Source organism: Macrobrachium nipponense, chromosome 40 (genome assembly GCF_015104395.2).
Source record: "Macrobrachium nipponense isolate FS-2020 chromosome 40, ASM1510439v2, whole genome shotgun sequence".
NCBI classification, from domain to species: domain Eukaryota; kingdom Metazoa; phylum Arthropoda; class Malacostraca; order Decapoda; family Palaemonidae; genus Macrobrachium; species Macrobrachium nipponense.
The window spans coordinates 41,407,347-41,428,942 of NC_061101.1; the positions used below are offsets into that span (position 1 = coordinate 41,407,347).

The 21,596-nt window shown below is 37.2% G+C and overlaps 1 protein-coding gene across 1 annotated transcript in view; it reads left to right on the forward strand.

Moving 5' to 3' along the window:
- LOC135212114 (probable ATP-dependent RNA helicase DDX49) overlaps window positions 1-21,596 on the forward strand; it is a 131,715-nt gene that overhangs the window by 102,444 nt on the left and 7,675 nt on the right. The window contains 3 exon segments of the mRNA XM_064245511.1: window positions 596-757; window positions 1,120-1,296; window positions 8,647-8,783. Of these exon segments, the coding sequence (XP_064101581.1) occupies window positions 596-757; window positions 1,120-1,296; window positions 8,647-8,783 (476 nt within the window).

Consider the following 21,596-nt stretch of genomic DNA (forward strand, 5'->3'; position numbering starts at 1 on the left):
CACAATTGTACAGCTGAACTCCAGCACGTGGGCGATGTTAGACAGTTTTTCAACCTTTTCAGATCGTCTTATTATGTCAACTTTCATTTCCATGGAGACAGCTTTTCTTGTCTTTGTAGCACTGCCACCAGAAGAGTCTGCCTTACACTTGGGAGCCATAATGCAATAAAGAGAAATTTCCCAGAAAAGCAGCACAAATGAGAGAGAGCAAATGGACCACAATTCAGGATGACATATGCATAGCGAGTGAGTGACCAATGCTGTCTTCCCTGTATTCTACCACAAGATGACTATTCGTCCATTCTGCATGCAAACTAGGTCCACGTGGAGTTTGAATTTTTGGGTTGGTTTGTGCTTCAAGGTCAAGTAAACACTTCTTAGTTTTGCAAAAAACAAGAATTGAGTTGCTTATTGCACTACTTACTAGTTACAATGGTTCGCCTATTCTTTTCTATTCTTTATTCAGAATGGCATGTTGTCTAGCTATACACCACTGACAGGCATAGTTTCCTAAATCTTCATATGAAAAAATAAAGTGTACCCCATTACCCACTTAGACAAGTGGTTTGAATAAATTCATATTTGTTTTTTTCAGATTTTAGGCCTGATGTTGAATGAATTGGGTATTGAAAGTGTATCACTTCATTCTATGATTAATCAGAAGTCCAGATTAGCAGCCCTTGCAAGATTTAAGTCTTCACAAGTGAAAGTGCTGATTGCTACAGATCTAGCCAGCAGAGGCTTGGACATACCGAGGGTTAGTGTATATGAAGTGTCAGCAGTTGTAAATTCAGTTATATTACAAATCAAGAAAATATAGCAAGAGTTTTTACACTTTTGTTGGCAGTTTTTAAATAATAGACTTATTTCCTTGATAATGATATACTAGTTAAGCTCTTTGCATTCATGTTGCTTCAATGTTTCTTGATATTTAATATCTTTCTTAATATTTAATTAAAAAAATTATTTTTTAGATACAACTGCAAAAAAATTCTTCTTCTTCTTTTAGATACAACTTAAGAAAACTTCTTCTTCTTCTTCTTCTTCTTCTTCTTCTTCTTCTTCTTCTTCTTCTTCTTCCAGTTCGACAGCTCATTTACGACAGATTGTGAATTCCAGGTATCTATGGTCATCAACCACAAAATACCCAATCTTCCAAAATCATACATACATCGTGTTGGTAGAACAGCAAGAGCAGGAAGAAAAGGACAGGCAGTTACATTAGTTACCCCACATGATTTAAAGCTGTTGTTAGCAATTGAAGCAGAAACTAATAGAAAGATGACAGATTTTGAGGTATGTAATGGGGTGAAAGGTAGGTTTATCTCTATATGAATGGGATTTGCTACTGATGGAATTGGTTTTGTACTCTTCAGTTTTGACAAGTCATTTCCATTTGATGGTAAAGCATTTGGTTCCATAAATATAGAGTTAAAATCTCACACTTTAGTTTTAAAGACAAAAAAATTATCTAAATAATTGAGGCTCGAGTTCAGTACGTATTTACTGTAAAGGGTGGATGGTGATAATCTGACTATATAGAGATTAGCATAAAAGTGCTCCCCCACTTTTACGGGATATATTAGGTTTCAGAACCTGCTGCAGAATTGAAAAAATCCCATCCAAACATTTTTATAACTGCCAAATATCCAGTACCCCATAAGTAATATGCCTATAACTGTATTTCAACATTTGTTCATATGCAAACAAACCTTTGGTCTTAAAAATAGGATCATTTCTAGCGCCTAGCTGGATCCGGTTAAAACGCAGATGAAAGCAAGGAATCTTGTGAGATCTGGCAATGCTTGCATATATAGGGTGAAGAGTGGTCAAGAACCACGCACCTACGCCACCGCGTCAGTCTTTTCTTAACCGCCTTGGCGAGAGTTGTAGTTGACCCTCTCTTGGCCTTTACCCGGTTCTTTGCCCGTTTTTATTGTTATTATGGGTTCTCCTGCTCCTCGTCAACATGTGTGCCCCAGAACTCCAAGTTTTCTGTGTTCTTGTTTTTTGGCTTCGGGGGCGACTGATCCCCACATCATGTGTAGTAGGTGTCGCTCTAATGTTTGTACAATAACGAATCCTTGCATAGAATGCTGTGCGTGGCCTAAAGAGCAGTGGAAGTTGTTTTATAGCAAGAGAGAGCATCATAGGGTTTCTACTCTTCCTTCATGGGAAGGTTTTTCTTCACTTCTTCCCGATGCTTCTTGTGATGTCACTTCCATCAATGAAGTCACTCCCAGTCGTTTCCTCCGCGCTGCCTCACTCATCTGTGTCGTCATCGTTTGCTGCCGTGATATCATTTCTGCCACAGTTTGCTGCATCTCCCTTCCATGTAATTGGAGCCTTCTCTTGCTGATCCGTCTGAAGCTTTATGCCAGGCAGTTCTTAAGAGATTGGTTCTCTGTTTTGGAAGATAAGTTGGCTGCCATGTCGGCTGGGAGGACTGGAAGGAAACGTGTTGCATCGTCCCCGCCTCCTGTGAAGTGATCGTGTAAGGAACCAGTGCTGTCTTCCTCTCCTTCTTCCCCATCTCCACCGCGTCGGCGTATCAAGCATTGGAAGGCTAAGGGCTTAGCCCTTTCTTCGCCTGCAAGGGAGGAACAACGCGACCGTGTTCCCGAGAGTGTTGGTGTTTCGGAGAGTGTTAGTGTATCTTCCCTTGTGCAATCTGTAGTGGCTGCTTCTTCCTCTGCATCGAGTCGTGAACATGTTGCAACCTCCCCCGTCCGTGCAGATGTTGCAGGCGCTCCCACTTCTTCTCCAGGGTCTGTTCGTCGCCGTAAGGATCTCAAGGCGCCTGTCAAGAGGTTGAAGGTAGTGAGCATGGAGTTGGTGCAGCAGGAGTGTTTGCCTGCCCCTCTCCCTGGGACTCAGGAGTTCGACTCCAAGGGATTCTCTTTCAATCTCGAGTGTTCGGGATTCCTCTCCAACTCACGTTCGTATGTCTGCCACACCCATGTAGTGTTGTAGGTGGTTCGTCGCGGGTTTCGGCACTTGGACCCAGTCCAGACAGGTTAGTTGGTGTTTGGGGCTATTTGGTTGCTGGTTCTCCCGTTAATTTAAACGAGGAAGGTGCCTTAGATGAGCCTACACACCCTTCTCATCGCAGATTCAACAATTTGGAAAGTAGGACTCAGGCTTGGTTGTCTTACACTCCTTCCTGCTTGGAAGCCTCTAGTCATGATCCACTTTTGAAAATAGGGGTAATATATGCTAATTTATGTTCATTATAAATCTTGCCTGTATCTACACTTTGCCCTAATAATATTGTGAGTGGCTTTGCAATAAAATGAACTACTTTCTTTAACAAAGTGGCAGGGATACCATCTGGTCCTGCTGCTGATCCATTTTTAATTTCATTAATAGCCTGCACAATATCGGCTTCATTATTACCTATGCCATATAAATATTCACTATTTTCATTTCTTATTTCTGTATCATTATCTTCAGTATCAATTCTATGGTTAAATTCTCTCTTATATCTTTCTGCTAATATGTTATATATTTCCTTTGTTTTTTTCATTTGTTAATCTCCCTTCATTTCTTAGAGGGCCTATTTCTACTCTTCTTTTATTCATCTTTTTTGCATATGAGTACAATAGTTTGGGGTTTTGCTTGATATTTTCTAGAGTCTTTTCTTCTAAGTCCTGTTTTTCCTCTTCTTTTGACTGTATAATCTTTTATTCTACGTTATCTGTCTTACTTATTAGTTCCATCACTTTCCATGCATTCTTTTCTTTTGCAAGACCTTTTTTCCACTTTCTGATTTTCTGGAACAAGATCCTTCTCTTTCTTGGTATGCATGACTGACATTTACTTTTCTTCTTCAGTATATACTTATCCACTATTTCCTCTAATATTTTGTATAATGTACCTGTATTTACCTGTATATCATCACTTACGAATATGTTTTCCCAATCTTTGTTTAATTCTTCATTTATTTCTGACCATTTTATATTCTTACTATAGAAATTGTATTTTCCATATCCTTCCCACTTTTTCATCTCTGCTTATCTCTGTTTTCACTTGATTTGTAACGGACTGTTAATTCTATGACATTATGGTCTGAAATACTCGTATTATTTATTTCTTTAACATAATTTACTCATTCACAAATACTAGGTCTCAAGTATTATCCTTTCCGTTTGATAGTTGATTTATTTGTTGAATGTTGTGTTCTAGTAGCATATCTAATAGCTTTTAGAATTGCCTCTTATCTTCTGCACTACTATTACTCTCTTTTTATATGTATAAATACAACCATAATCTCTTATTTGTTCTTTCCAATCTACAAAAGGAAAATTAAAGTCTCCGGATAGGAGTACATATTTTCCAGTCTTTATGATTTCTACTTATATCATCCAATTTTTCTATTACTGTGTCAAACTCTATATTATTAGGGGGTCTATATATTACAATGTTCACTAATTTTTCAGATTCAAATTCTACTGCTATTAATTCACATTCTAAGTTACTATATTTTTCATATATTTTTCCTTGATTTATGTCTCTCCCTATATTGCGGCTCCCCCTTGATTCCTATTTTTTCCATCTGATCTATAAGTTGGGAACCCCTTTATCTGATCATCATTACCAGGCTCTTGAGAATGCCAAATTTCACTTATATTCATTATATCTATTTTTTCAGTTTGGGTTAGTTCTTCTAGGAACTCTTATTTTTCTTTTTGAGTTACTCGTAACTAAACCCTGCGCATTCATCACTATGATGGTTTGCGTGTTATCCCCATCATTTAATATGGGTAATAAGAAGGATTTTCCCATATCTCTTTCCTGTTCTGCTATGTTGATCTTTTCTTCATTTCCAGAAATTCTGACATTAAAAAATCCAACTTTTCCAAAATATTTGGTGTTCCGTCTTTATATTTATTCATTCTGTCAATGAGTCTTTATATTTATTCATTTTGTGTATGAATCTGCATTTATCTCGGTATCTGCACCATCCCCTGGCATTGTATATAACGTGGTGATGGCTTGTTTTTTCCCTTCACCTCATGTTCTTTGTTCCTTTCTTTATTTGCTTTATTTTTATTTTTATTTATTTGATTTTGATTAGCTATCCACATGCAACAGTCGAATAATAGTTGTATTGAGGATAATGGTCATTTTAATAAAACTTGTTTTACTGCATATTGCATGTATTATTTTATTAAACTATATGAACAGAGCAATGTTGCACCATTTGCATACAGCTTACAGCCTTAGAATAATCAGCTGATTGCATTTTACCAAGATCATCACTGTCTTTAGTTGCTGAATGGAACTTAATTCAGAGATACATTGGAACCTCGACATACGAAAGTTCCTACTTACGAAAAATCCAAGTTACGAAAGCAAAGATGAAGATTTTTTGCCTCTGTATACAAAAATAATTCAGGTTGCGAAAGGGTAAAGTCCAAGATTTGCCTGGACCACCGAGAACAATTTTAAAACTTGCCCGCCGCCAACTGAGTAGACTCGCCACCATCCTCCCGGTCTCCCATTGGTTCCTGATGCTAGTCACCAGCATAAGATCCTGCTCTCCTATTGGTCAGCATCATACCTCTATGTAAAGGCGTTCCTTGACCATTTTTTGCGGCAGCGTTATCGTTAACACTGGAATTCGTTCATTCACATACACGTATTTCGTTTGTTAACATAAATTCGTGTTAGTGATTTCGCTTTTGTTGTACTGTAAGTTACTATATCGTGTTGTGTGTGAACTTAATTACCTACGTTATTAGCCATGGGTCCCAAGAATGTTGCTGAAGTTCATGGAAAGAAGAGGATGCTTTCTATGGAGAACGAAGATGGAGATAATAAGTGTTAATGTTTTCTGCCATTTGTTAATGTGTTTCGTAAAGTTTAGTGTTAATGTTGTCTGCCATTTATTAATGTGTTTTGTAAAGTTAAGTGTTCATGTTTTCTGCCATTTGTCCTCCTCCTCTGTCGCCACTTTCGTAGATCGCCTCACTCGAAAGGTAAGGTTCCACATTTTACTACATATGTACGTACATGTACGTAAAGTATTTCCTGTACCATGTACACTAATACACTTTATTTACAGGTACGTGCTACAATAAAGGTTATGTTAGGTATTGAATGGTCCAAATTGTAATATTTCATTGTTTATTGGTCAATTTAGCTTTATTATAAAATTTATTGTGGTGTTTTTGTAGGGCCTGGAACTAATTAGGCAATTTACATGTAAAACATAGTTCAAGATACGAAAAAATCAGGTTACGAAGGCTGCTTCGGAACAGATTAATTTCGTATCCTGAGGCACTACTGTACAATCCTTTTGTAAATTATCAAAGCTGGGTTTAACAAAGCCGATTCTATATGTTTTTCATACAGATGTTTGCCTAAAAGGGAAACCATTGTTTTATTTACGTTTCATAGCCATACTCAAACAACCGCTAATAACAACAATACAATAATGAACAATAATTATCATACACAATTATCATTCATATGACTGAATTGTTTGAAACACTTAAAAACAGCTTTGTGTATTGCCTCGCTTGATGTTCGCTGCATTTTGTCATAAAAGCAAGGGGGAATGTGAAAATAGTGTTATAAAATCATTTAAAAAATGCCATGGACAACACCAAAGATGATTTGTATGATATCGACGACGAAGCCAAAGTCAACTCCCCAGAACCAGACTTGAATCCCTAAGATGGTAGCATATGTAATCAATCTTGTGATATGTAAGAGAAACTTTTAATGGAAAATCAATATTATTTTATCCTAATTGTTGTTATACTACCGTAATCACACTACCATTGAAATTTCTAAAGTTTACCGAAAGATAAAGGTTACTGTGAACGCAACCTAACTTGATATTTACACTTTTGCAGCAGGGATCGCATAGATAAAAGTTTGTTTCGTTGATATCTAATTATTCCTCAAATAGGCTATTTGTTTTGAAGATATGCCAATAATATATGAGGTAAAAATGGTTTTATTACCTTTATTATAATTTTATTTCATAAATAAATGAATCTTCATATATGTTGGTGGTTAGGCTAATGCACCGAGGCCGAGGCTAGCTTACTGATACACATCTTAGAATTCAAGGTTTGATCTGTAGTATTGCAGTATAAGACGACCCCCATTTTTTAGGGGTGAATTTTAGGATTTAAAGGTCGTCTTATACGCAAAAATATACGGTATATGTTTTCTCATATACTAAGAAAAATCAGAACATTTTCTCGTGTATATTTTAATCACATCTTTTCATCTGAGAATTTTATGTACCATGCAGTTTCTTAAGGAAATAATACAATCTGCTGTAAGTAACTTCTGATCATAAAAAATTATAAACAATTAGAAAATCATGTCTAATTGAAGTTATGTATTTTATCCTTAGAAGCTAAGTAGATGTAAATTAGCAATCTTTTCCCAATAAAGTTTGCTTAAAAGAATTATTGTTAATGCCAATAATAACAGTAATTAGAGGATAATGACAATAAAATTCTTATGAGGCTGAATGTCAGTGCAGTCCTTCTTGAAGCTCAAAGGTATGCTGTGTATTTATCAATACTATATGTAAAATACAGTATGTAGTAGAATTAACTTAAATAGCCCAGAATATCAGTAAGATAAAAGAATTCCAAAAATAAAGATGGATTGCTGAATACTACACTTAGAGCACTAAAAATAATATACAAGATTGTATAGTAAGGTAAAACAACTTTAACAGGAATATAATTATAAAGAAGCAAAGCAAGATAATGGTTAATACAGAATACACTTCCCACCTGAAGTACATGAAAGAAAGACTTAATTTTTAATAAACAAAAAAAGCATGACATCAATTAACTGTTACCATAAGAAACAATAATAGTTAATAATTTTTGCAAACATGGCAGAATTTAGCCCATAGATAATGAGAAAATACAAATGCCACACCAGGTTGAGACCAATATAGTGCAGTCAAATAATGAACAAGACCAAAAGAATTTTTAACACTTGCAATCACCAGGAAAGGTAGTCACATACTCTACTAAGGAATACTGAAGAACTTGAATCATTGAAGAAATTTAGAAATGACAAACTTATTTGATACATGTGAAAGAATTTACTTAAACTCTGCATGAATGTAAATTGATAAATATGATGTGGAGTGTAGAAAAAAAACAAAAGCGTGTTGTCTGCAACATGGCACACAAAGAAATAGAGACTGTGTGACAAGAGAGGAATGGAGGGGTCTAGATGCACTGGCTGCCAGCTGGAGGGATGAAATCCCATTTTGTTGGGAGTTCCTGAAAATTTGTACTGATGCACAATGTATTTTTGATGAAACATAAGAATTAGTTTCACTCATTCAAGCTTATATATTGTAAAGTTTATTAGGAAACAAATGTGAAAATCAGTAAAATGCAAAATGCATGTAAACCTTTGTTTAAAAGTATGAAGAAAAGTAAACTTGGAGACAGGTCAATCTTGCACATTAAAAATTAATTATATTCTTTACAAAATAGGGTTATCATTGAGAATATGCCTACAGCCATATATGTATGATATACAGAGGGAATTATCTGGTAAAGTTGTTATCGGAGTAAACCAGATTTGATTTATCAGTGGAAACTTTTTAATTATAGTCTCAAACTGGGTTCTTACTCATTCCTTATTTTCTAGGTTGATGATAGTCTAGTGAAAAAAATTCTCAAGCAAGTTAATGTTACAAAGCGCGCTCAAGAAATAAAATTGGACCAAACTGATTTTGATGAGCGTCGCAACATCAATAAACGTAAACGAATGATCATGGAGGGCAGGTGAGTTAGTGCTCATTTTGTAATGATTTAAGAATTTTACCTATTATTTCCTTTTATATTGGGTATTTATATATCTGCCAATTTACCTTTTGTGAAAAAACCGGTTTTGACGTAGCTGGTCTGTGGCCAGGTATAGTGTCATAATGATAAACATTATAACACATGATAGAATATAAATGGACTTGGGATGAGAGAACACTTTCTCTTATCCTCATCGAATGCTAAATCAAGTTTACCTTCATCAAAACCCACAAGAAGTGGCTATGCGCATATGTGCCGTCATATTGTTTACATATAACCAAAAAGGGACCGAGAAGCTTTTACTTTTTGATGGTCAATGCAGGATGATCCCTTACCCAAATCCTATGTTTTGAGAACTCAACAACGACTTCTGAAAATATGTGTTTCTTACACCAAAACCTAACTTTTTTATAGTGTAGTCACTGTCTCATCCTCAAGGAGCTTTACAAAGAAATTGATAGGTGACAAAAAGCTCTCAAATTTGAATCCCAACAACCCAAAAACATTACTGCTCCTGGGTCAAGCCCCAAGTTTCAAGGCCCCATTCTTTATCCCAAATATCTTTAGGTTTGGTAGCAAAGAACAAGAAACTAAGTGCAAACTCACGTTTTTAGGGTAAAGTTCTGTGGTGATTTACTTAAGCATGCTGGGTATGGTTGCAGTAATGTCAAACCTTCCCCAGTGATAGTTAGCATATCTGCCTAGTATTAGGAAGACTCGTGGTTTGCCGCTGTAGTGCCTATGGGTCAGGATTATCCATGCCATCTACCAATACATAGTGTAGTCAAATTTGTTCGAGCTTGTGGCAATATTGTTGCTAGATTATAGGAAAAAATGGACCTTCTGGGATGTTTGTTGTGACCTCTAGGTAAACCTTAAGTGCTTGAACTGGGCTTCATGTTTTGTCTGCAAAATCTAGTTTACTTAGAATAGGAGATTGCCTTCATGAAGGAGTCTCATTCTTGGCCATTTGCACAATGTATTGTCTCTGTCTGGAGAGCCCAGTTTTGCTAATTTGAGCTTCTGATGCTTGTGCAATCAGAAGATTGCCTATTGTAGCTTGTGAGTTGTGGTTGTATCGGGTCTGCTATCTTCCATACAGACAGGTATTGTTGGATATATATCTCTCCACCCATTGTTAAAGTAATAGGAACCAATGCCTGTTTGGCCAATTTGGGGCTATTTAGTAAGTTGTTCCTTTGAAATATGGAACGATGGAGGAAAAAGATACAGTCATACCCCAAACTTATGCCAAGTTACGTTCCAGACCCCCTCGCGCAAGTTGAATTGTCTCATAAATTTGGCACGGTATCTAAAAATGCTAACACAGTAATACCCCAAACTTAAACAAGGTTTGATTAAAGACCCCTTCTCGCAAAAGGAATAAGTTTAATTTCATTTAAAAGTTAGCTTAATACATTACCTTTCATAAAAGAAATATATTGTTGGTAAAAATATAGGAGTGTATGAAGATTGCATACGAACTATTTCTATTTTATTTCCCCTTTCTTAGCAATCTATTTTTAGAAATCTTCACAGCCTGTTATTATGAAATTCTTTAGTCTCTTTCTCTTTGTTCTGAAATTCCTTTTCATGAACAAACAGTGCTTTTTATTTGGACTAATACAACTCTTAGTTATGTGTCTGTGTTTTAGAATGGCACATTTGCAGTTGGACACAGTAAATGTAAAATTAGATAAATTTAAAATTATCTACTGCTAACTACAAATGGGAGTTACAAGGAGTAGGATGTCTCAAAGACTTATTAGTCCATCCAAGGAGACATTGTGTGTTCAATTATCTCTAGGAGCAGGTTTCACTGTTCATTCACAGTGTCCGAATGATTTTGTTGTATGTAAAGAAGTTCCCACAGTGAAATGTGTTGTATCTCCTCAGTTCTAGTTTCCATCCATTATATCTTGGCTGCTTTTGTTTAACATAAATAGGTTACTGTCTACTTTTGTTATGCTTTTCAGTATTTTGATTGTTTTTATTAGTTGTTCTCGCAGCCATCGTGTTTCTAAGTCATACATGTTCAGGGTCTCTAGTTGTCTCTATTTGTCTGATGGATGGAATTGACTTTGTGGCTCTTGCTTGTACCCCTTCTAATCTATTTATGTCCTTTCTTAGTGTTGGTGACCAAAACTACTGCATATTGAAGATGTCTAACTACTGATGTGGAGAGCTGCAGCACCGTTTCCTTGTTTCTGTGTTTGAGCTGCCTCTTTATGTATCACATAAGTTTCTGTGTCTTCTTTTCTGCACTTTTTTGTGGATTTTAAATCCTTGGCAGTAATGACTCCAAGGTCCTCTCCTTGTTCAACACTATTTATGTCATTCCCATACAGCATGTAGTTGGCATGATGGTTGTTTGTTCCTATTTGTAACACTTTACACTTATTCATGTTACTTTTTACCACTCTCCTGTTTTCTTTAGATCATTTCTTAAACTTTCTACTGTCTCTGGGTCTGCTGCATTGACACCTAGTTTGGTGTCTTCTGCAAATCTGGCTATCCTGCTAGTTAATCCTAGATCAGTGTCATTAATGTAAATAAAAAATGAGAGGGGACCAAGGACAGAACTCTGAGGAATTCCGGTTGTCACATCTGCACATTCTGATTCTTCGTTGTTTGTTACGAGACTGTTTTATAATAGTTAGCCAGTCTGCTATTTCTCCTCCAATTCCTAAAGCTCTAGCTTTCGTCATTAGTTTCTTGTGTGGAACTGTGTCAAAGGCCTTTTGGAAATCTAAGTAGAGTATATATCTATTGCTCTTGTACTATTGTCGTAAATACCAACCATATTTGATGGGCAAGATCTGTTTTTTCTGAAGCTGTGTTGACTGTTTAACAATAGGTTGTTTCTATCAATGTGATCCACAATTTGATCTGCAATTATGGATTCAAAAATCTTACAGGGAACTGACATTAGACAGATTTGTTAATTCTGTTGAGTATGTTTGTGTATGACGTTGCACTTGTCATTTGTTTGTGAGGTTGATTGAAGTTTATGTTGTGAGTGGGAAAGTAAAATTTCCAGTGAACATGCAGATGTCAGCAAGTGTAATAGCAGATGTAGTGAACTGCTCTATCCCCCTTTTATTCACTAAAAAATCAATGAAGAGAGCACAAATGAGATTGGACTTAGAAAATGTTAGAAAATGATAACTGCTTAACAGTGGCGGATCTAGAAATTTTTCAAGGGGGCACTTAGGCTTTTATTATTAGCCCATCGAGGAGACATCATGTGCTCACTTATCTTTAGGAGCAGGTTTTACAATGCATTCACAGTGTTCTAATGATTATGTCTAGCTTTCTTTTGAACTATTCTACACTGCTACTGTTTACAACTTCTGGTGGCAGTTTATTCCATGTGTTCGATTCTCGGCCATTCCATTGAGGAGTGAGAGATGTGTATTTCTGGTGATAGAAGTTCACTCTCTACGGGGTTCGGAAGTCACGTAAAGCCGTTGGTCCTGTTGCCGATTAACCATTGGTTCCATGCAACGTAAAAGCACCATACAAACAAAACAAACATATCTTGTTTGTGAAGAACTTCCCACATTGCGATGAGTTGTATCTCTTCAATTCTAGTTTCCATTCTTTAATTCTTGCCTAGTTTCTAGTGGCAGTTTATTCTATGTGTCACTCATCTTGTTTGTGAAGAACTTCCCACAAAGTGATGAGTTGTATCTCTTCAGTTCTAGTTTCCATTTATGATTTCTTGTCTGGTTTTTGTTTAATATGAAGAGATTACTGTTTGCTTTTGTTTTGCCTTCCAGTGTTTTTAATGTCTCTTATTAGTTGTCCTCGCAATCGTCGTGTTTCTTGGTCATACTTGTTCAGGCTGTCTAGTCGTCTTTGGTAACCTATTTACCTGGAAGTAACTTTGTGGCTCTTGCTTATACCCCTTCCAGTCTATTTATGTCCTTTCTTAGTGTTGGTGACCAAAACTGTATTGCATATTCAAGATGTGGCGTAACTATTGATGTATAGAGCTGCAGCACCGTTTCCTTATTTCTGTGTCTGAACCGCCTCTTTATGTATCCCACTAGTTCCTGTACCTTCTTTTCAGCTTTTATGCATTTTTTGTGGATTTTAAGCCCTTGGCAATAATAACTACAAAGTCCTCTTCTTGTTCTACACTATTTATGTCATTCCCAAGCAGCATGTAGTTGGCATTAGGGTTGTTTGTTCCTATTCATAACACACTTTACATTTATCCAGGTTAATTAAAAGGCATTTGCCATACTTTTTACCACTCTCCTATTTTCCTTAGATCCTTCCTTAAACTGTCCATTGTATCTGGGTCTGCTGCATGTCAGTGTCATTATAATGTAAATAAAAAACAAGAGTGGGTTAAGGACAGAACCCTGAGGAACTCTGCTTGTCACATCTGCCCATTCTCATTCTTCACCATTTATTACTACTCCGTTTTCTATTAGTTAGCCAGTCTTCGATCCAGTCTGATATTTCTCCTACAGTTCCTAAAGCTCTAACTTTTGTCATTAATTTTTTGTGTGGAACTTTGTCAAAGGCCTTTTGGAAATCTAAATAGAGTATATCTATTGCTCTACTACTGGTGTAAATACCAAGCATATTATGAAAAAACTGCAAGAGGTTTGAGAGGCAGGATCTGTTTTATCCAAAACTGCGTTGGTTGTTTACCAACAAGTTGTTTCTATCAGAGAGAGAGAGAGAGAGAGAGAGAGAGAGAGAGAGAGAGAGAGAGAGAGAGAGAGAGAGAGAGAGAGAGAGAGAGAGATTATAATTCTGAAGATTGTTACATTGTTTGCAACACCTGTGGCTTACAAAGAAGTAGAAGATAAAGTTTCTTTGGCAAACATAAGCATCAAATACATGCATAAAAAAAGCAAATTATATAATTTTGTTTTCAGTGTTTCTATCAATATTTTACTTGTGTGCAGTGGGTACACATCAAAACTTAATGATAGCTTTGAGATTTACACATTAGTAGCGGTAGAATTTGAATCTGAAAAATTAGTGAACATCGTAATATACAGACCCCCTAATACTAGAGTTTGACATAATAATAGACAAATTGGATGATATATGTAGAAATCACAAATACTGGACTATACTCCTATCCGGAGACTTTAACTTTCCTTTCGTAGATTGGAAAGAACGAATAGGAGATTGTGGTTGTATTTATACATATAAAAAAGAGAGTAATAGTAGCACAAGAGAGTAATAGTAGCACAGAAGATAAAAGGCAATTTGAAAAGCTGTTAGATATGCTACTAGAACACAACATTCTGCAAATAAATCACCTGCCATCAAGAAAGGATAATATTTTAGACCAGGTACTTGTGAACAAGGTGAATTATGTTAACCCTTAAACGCCGACTGGACGTATTTTACGTCGACATTTTTTGTCTCTCGGGTGCCGACTGGACGTATTTTACGTCGACGTACAAAAGTTTTTTTAAAAATTTGCGGAAAAATACTTTTAGGCCTACTAGCCGAAAACTCTTGAATCACGCGCCTTGGGGATGCTGGGAGTTCACGGATCAAGGTGTTGTTTTTGTTTACATCGTACGCAGGCGCACAAGCGCAAATTTCTTTCTTGCCGCATTAAAAAGTATCTGTGACACATCTCGGAAATTATTTCGTCACTTTGACATAATTTTTTTACCATTTTAAATTAGCCGTTACATGGAGTATTATCTATGAAAATGTGCGCATTTTTATGTAGAATACAACAATAAAAATACTCATGACTGTAGCTTTTATCAGTTTTGAGATATTTTCATATAAACGATAAGTGCCAAAATTTCAACCTTCGGTCAACTTTGACTCTACCGAAATGGTCGAAAAACGCAATTGTAAGCTAAAACTCTTATATTTTAGTAATATTCAATCATTTAACTTAATTTTGCAACTAATTGGAAGTCTCTAGCACAATATTTCGATTTATGGTGAATTTATGAAAAAAATAACATTTTCTTTACGTCTGTGCGGTAACTCTTCCGAAAAAATCATACGTGCGATTGTGGTAATGTTTGCACCATTTTAAATTAGCCGTTACATAAAGTTTTATGTATGAAAATGTGCGCAATTTCATGTAGAATACAACGAAAAATAATTGAAGGTTGTAGCTTTTATCATTTTTGAAATATTTGCATATAAATCACGATAAATAGAAAAAAAACCACGTTCTGTCAACTTTCACTCTACCGAAATGGTCGAAAAACGCAATTGTAAGCTAAAACTCTTACAGTCTAGTAATATTCAGTCATTTATCTTCATTTTGAAACAAATTTGAAGTCTCTAGTACAATATTTAGATTTATGGTGAATTTAAAAAAAAAACTTTCCTTCCCTCCGCGCGCGGATTCTCCGCCACAAATCTCCGAAATGCGTACGTCCCATTCTCAGAATATTTGCTCCGTTTCAAATTAGGCATTTCATAGAGTTTTATATATGAAAATGTGTGCAATTTTATTTAGAATAAAACAAAAAATATTTGAAGGTTGTAGCTTTTCTTATTTCCGAAATAATTGCATATAAAAAAATATATATAAAAAAATTCGACATTCGGTCAAATTTAACTCGTCAGATATGGTCAAAAACTGCAATTGTAAGCTAATACTCTTACAGTATAGTAATATTCAATCATTTGTCTTTATTTTGAAAGAAAATGGAAGTCTCTAGGACAATATTTAGATTTATGGTGAATTTTTGAAAAAAATATTTGTTTACGTCCGCGCGTTACGAATTCATGCATTATTTTGTGTTAACATTTTCTCTGTGTTGCTTTTATCGTTTTACAATGTGTTATATACCAAAATGATCTCAATTTTGTGTACATTACAACGAAAAAAAAAAAGTAACTTGTTACCTTTAACCGTTTTGCGCACAGCGCGATTTGAATACAATTATATATGAAATTTCGTTTTTGCGCTATCATATATCGCATTATTTATATATGATAATGATAATTTTTTTCATTTCTGATGGTTGCATACTAAACTTCAGCTAATGACAAAAAAAGAGCCAAAAATGAACTCTTAATCTTGAAAACTAAGCGCGCTGTGATTTAAAAAAAAAATATTTTTTCCGCTTCCACGCTCACTCCGAAACACCTCCGGCACATGGGAGACAATTTTTTTTTTACCGCTTCGGCGTTTAAGGGTTAAAGAAATAATAGTGTATAATACAAGTATTTCAGACCATAATGTCATAGAATTAACAGTCCATTCCAAAGCAAGTGAAAACAGAGATAAGGAAAAGATGAAAAAGTGGGAACTAGTATATGGAAAATACAATTTCTATAGTAAGAATAGAAAATGGTCAGAAGTAAATGAAGAATTAAACAAAGACTGGAAAAACATATTCATAAGTGATAATATACAGGTAAATATGGATATATTTTATAAAATATTAGAGAAAATTGTGGATAAGTATATACAGAAGAAGAAAAGAAAAGATCAGTCATGCATACCAAGAGAGAGAAGAATTTTGTTCCAGAATAAAAGAAGAGTAGAAGTAGGCCCTCTAAGAAAAGAATGGTGAGTAACGAATAAAAAAATGAAATATGCAGCATATTAGCAGAAAGATATAAGAGAGAATTTACACCTAAAATTGATAATGAAGATGATACAGAAATAAGAGATGAAAATAATGAGTATTTATCGGACATAGATATTAATGGAGCCAATACTGTGCAGGGTATTAATGAAATTAGAAATGGATCAGCAGCCGGACCAAACAGCGTCCCTGCCATTTTGTTAAAGAAAGTAGATCATTCTATCGCAAAGCTGCTCACAATAAATTAGGATATATTACCCCTATTTTCAAAAGTGGATCAAGACTAAAGGCAAGTAATTATAGGCCTGTGAGTCTGACATCACAGATTATGAAAGTGTATGAAAGGGTAATGTAGAAAAACATAATGAAATTTAATGAAAAATAATTTGTTTAATATAAGACAACATGGTTTTGTACCCATGAAAAGTACATAAACCCAACTGTTAGTCCACCATGAGAACATATATAAAAATTTGATAAACAGAAAAGATACAGATCTGGTTTACCTAGACTTGGCAAAAGCTTTTGACAAGGTAGACCATAGTATATTAGCAAAGAAAATTAGAAAACATAATATTGTGGACAAAGTAGGAGGATGGATAAAAGAATTTTTGCAAAACAGAAAACAGATAGTGATTGCAAACGATGAGAAATCAGATGAAGCTAAGGTAATATCCGGTGTACCACAAGGTACGGTGTTAGCTGGATTGCTGTTTGTTATTATGATTGCAGATGTAAACTGTAATGTTAAGGACTTGGTAGTGAGAAGTTTTGCCATTGACACAAGAATAAGTAGTGAAATTACTTGTGATGAAGAAAGGAACTTACTACAAAGAAACCTAAACAGAATGGGCAGAGGTAAATAGGATGGTATTTAACTCTGATGGAATGCTATACGTATGTATATAGGGGACCTAATAACAAGACAATCACAAACAAGGAAGCAGTTAAAGACCTTGGTGTGATGTTGACTAGAAATATGTTATGCAATGACCAAATACTATTGGGCAAAATGCCAAGCAAAAATGGGAATGTTGTTACGGCACTTTAAAACAAGAAAAGCCGATCACATGATTATGCTTTATGAAACGTATGTACATAGTCCACTTGAATATTGCAATAAGATATGGTACCCACACTACCATACCAAAAGGATATTGCACAAGTAGAGTGTACAAAGGTCTTTTACAGCTAGAATAGAAGTTAAGGACCTTGACAACTGGGAAAAACTACAATTTAAAATGATATAGTCTAGAAAGGAGAAGAGAATGCTACATAATGATACAGGCATGAAAACAGATAGAAGGAATTACCGAAAACATCATAGAGCTAAAAATATCAGAGAGAGCAAGCAGAGGTAGATTAATAGTGCCCAAAACTATACCAGGAAAACTAAGGAAAGCACACAGGACATTAATCCACTATGCACCAGCATCAATAATGCATCATCTATTCAGTGTGTTGCCAGCTCATCTGAGGAACACATCAGGAGTGAGCATAGATGTCTTTAAGAATAAGGTCAACAAATATCTAAGCTGCATCCCAGACCATCCAAGATTGGAATATGAAAAATATACCGGAAGATGCATTGGCAATTCTCTGGTAGGCATTTAGAGGTGCCTCTCACTGGGGGACCTGGGGCAACCCGAACGATCTGTAAGGTTGTAAGGTAAGGTATGGGGGTGGGACGTGACCATGTGGGCCCCCTCCCCTTAAATCTGCACTGCCGCAGAAATCATGAGAAAAAGTTGAAATTGAGAGACACAATTGCCTTCCACTGAGGGATGAGAAAGAAGCCTGGAAGAAAGCAAAAGAAATAATGATGACCTTGGGAGATATTGAAAGGGGAAAGAAGAGGAAGATTGCACCAACAATTTGGGCATCCCTCAACCAAAAGATTGATCTAGTTATTGAAGGATGCTGGTATTAAGAATGAAATGTGCTACATGTATGCTGAAGAAGTATCAGACAACTGTGAGATATGCATGAAATATAAGAAAACACCATCAAGGTCAATTGTTAGTGTGACTATGGCAAAGGAGTTCAGTGAAGTAGTGGCATCAGACCTAAAGGAATACAAAAAAGGGGATATATATTTTCTGCATATGGTGGATATGGCAACCAGGTTCTCAAAGTCCTGTGTGACAAGAAGTAAAGAACCTGAGGAGATAATAGAGAAAATTATGGAGACATGGTTGGAACTAGTTTGGGACCCCCTGTGAAATTCTTTTTGTGATAATGGTGGAGAGTTTGCCATTAACACGCTTCTAGAAATGTTTGAGAACATGAACATTCAAGTGATGCATACAGTAGCATATTCTCCCTTTAGTAATGGCCTGTGTGAGTGTAATCACGCAATTATAGATGAAATGGTAACAAAAATGCTGGCAGAGCAACCTGAACTGTCTTTAAAACTGGCTTTGGCATGGGCAGTCAATGTTAAAAATTGACTTCAAGTGTATGGGCAGAATCCTAACCTACCATGTACTATGAGTGATGAACTTCCTCCATTAACCAGGTGTATTAATACATAGATTTCAAGGTAGGGTACTACCTCATAGTCCATTGGTCCACTATGTAAAACGGTAACTTATTAATTTGTAACTTTATAGTTAGGCTATCACATAGTCTAGGTTATTGTCTAAGCCAGATTATTTCATTCCCTTTTAAGGTATGCAAATGATAGCCTAGAGTACATAAAAGGAAATTGTTCATACACGAAACAAACCTTCGGTCTTAACATTAGGATTTACTAGCGCCAAGCTGGAGAAAAAACCGGTAGAATTAAAATTACACTTGTGAGATCCAGGGACTAATGGCATCTATACCAGGTCACGGGGCATGTATACCCAGAATGCCCACGGCTACCTGTGACCCATCAGTTATTTTCCTACCGCCTTTAAGATAAGACGTGTTACTGTCTATCTCATTTAAAGCCGGTTTTTCAGTTTGCCCGTTCTTTATCCATTTCATTTTTTATTTTTTTATTTTTCATTCCTTTTCTTTCTCCAAGTGTGATCAGTGTGTGGTAAGAGTGTATACGTGGTATGATGGAGAATTTTGCCTCAACATCGGGATCATCTACCGCTTCGAAAGGAGGAGACCAAAGGAAATGCCCAGGAGTCAGTGGCTTCCCTTGTTCTAGGTTCCTAACCTCGGTGTCGACGGATCCTCATCCAACGTGTAGTAGGTGCAGGGAAAACGTATGTAACGGTTACTAATCCGTGTTCTGTTTGTCGCGGTTGGTCGGTGGAACAGTGGAAGAAGTTCTATGGGAAAAGCCAATACAAAAGAAAGGGGGTGACGCCATCTTTGGATGACCAAACCTTACCGGCTTCTTTGTATCGGTAATAAACCAGGCTGCTCCATATGTTTCTCCACCTGCTTTTGAATTGTCTCATACCCTTCGTCGGTTTCTCCTAGCGGTTCTGTATCGGAAACGTCAGGAGGGGCCTTGGGTAATTTTATGAATAATTTGCACTCTCCTTTGTTCCCAGCAAGTAGAGGGGGAGATCCGCCATCTTTGTTCCAGGCTCCTGCTACGCAAGCGCATAGGTTAGATGGTACGTGGTCAGCGCTAGGCTACCAGGCGTACCAACCTTGGATGGTCTGCTTGCGCATTATATGACGTCACGGTTCCAGCAGGGTCCGGCAGCGCTGAATGTTCCTCATCCCCCGGGCTTGCAATTTATGGGAATTAATGCCGCTGCTTCTCCATCCCACTCGTATTTACAGCGATGCAGAACGTGGGAGGTAATTGGGCAGCAAACGTGCGGTTACCAGCAGAAACCTCTCAGTCTCTCCCTACGAGAGCGATGACGTCACAACATACGTCACACTCTGAGATGGCAGGCGTGATGACGTCACAGACCGATTCTCGGCCTTTTTCGCTGCACCCAGACGCTAATACGCCTTCTGATCCGTCAATGCAAACTGTAATGCAGAAGTTACAGGATATAGAGGAGAGAATGAATAAGAGAGACAAAAAGAAAAAGTGTGATTCGCCTTCTTCGTCTTCTTCCTCTAGTTCGGCGTCATCGCTAAGTCCGATAACGTCACGGCGAGCGCCAGTCAAGCGTTGGAGGAGGATTCGGGAGTTCCTAGCGGATCCTCGGGCCAAGAGGAGAAGAATCAATTCTTCCTCTCCTTCGGACGAAGACTGTCATTTCCAAGTTCAGCAAGAAGGTCGGAAAATCAGTGGCTATTAAGCACAAGGTTGCCAGACGAAGCCGTTCGCAAGAGTCCGAACAAGCGAGAGAGGTGACGGCCGGCGAGCTAGCGGCCGAGGCGGAGTTGCCAGTTCGGATCGCAAAAACTGCGATACCTCTGGTAAAATCGACGTTGGCGGCGAAAGGTGCAGCAGAGGATGAATGCAGATCCCAGTTTCGCCCGTAAGGCCGTTCAAAATACGTACGAAGGACGATAAGGCTCCTATTAAAAGTACAAAAAATAGAGAGTTGGCAACCTCGGCGGATACGTTCGTGGAAGGCAGTGTCCGTCTGGATAGAAGGCCGAGGCCGGGCTCGCCGACGCTCGAAAACGATGCCAATGCTAATAAAGACGAACTTACCTCTGTCTTAAGGGAGCCTTCATCTTGGAGATCTAGACGAGATTCTCGCTCTAGATCCGTGAGCAGAGAAAGAGTGAGACTTTCTCGTTCCCCTGCTGACTATCTGGGATCGAGCCAACAGCGGCCAGCAAAGATCAAAGAGGCCGTGGCCGTATAGGGGCAGGCGGCCGTGGAATTCCGGGCCGTCTGTCAGAAATAGAGGCGAGACAACATCTCTCGTGACGGAGAGTGGTACACTAGAGCCGGAGGAAGGAGAAAACCAAGAGTTTCTGGCCTCGTATGCAGAGGTTATTGATTTGATTCGTCAATTCAATAGCCTTTTCGGAGAAGACAGAAACACCGGCCAGTATGCTTCCTCCTTGGAATTGACATGGCGTTTGGACTAAAGAGGGATACCAAGGTGTCGTATGAATTGCCTTGTTCGAGTCATGCGGAATCGGTCCTTGCAACACGTAACGCAAAGATTGCAGGGAGGGATAATTCCTTAAGATCTAATAGATCTTTATTTAAATTTATTCCCCCTCCAATGATAAAGCAAAGGAAATATTATACGACACCGAAGGTCCCTTTGCTGTCTAGACAAATGAACCCTAATGTTGTAAGGTTAAGGCCTGGATTAACCTTGGATCAGGTTAAAATGGAGTGCCCTTCGATGACCGTACCAAGAGGCTG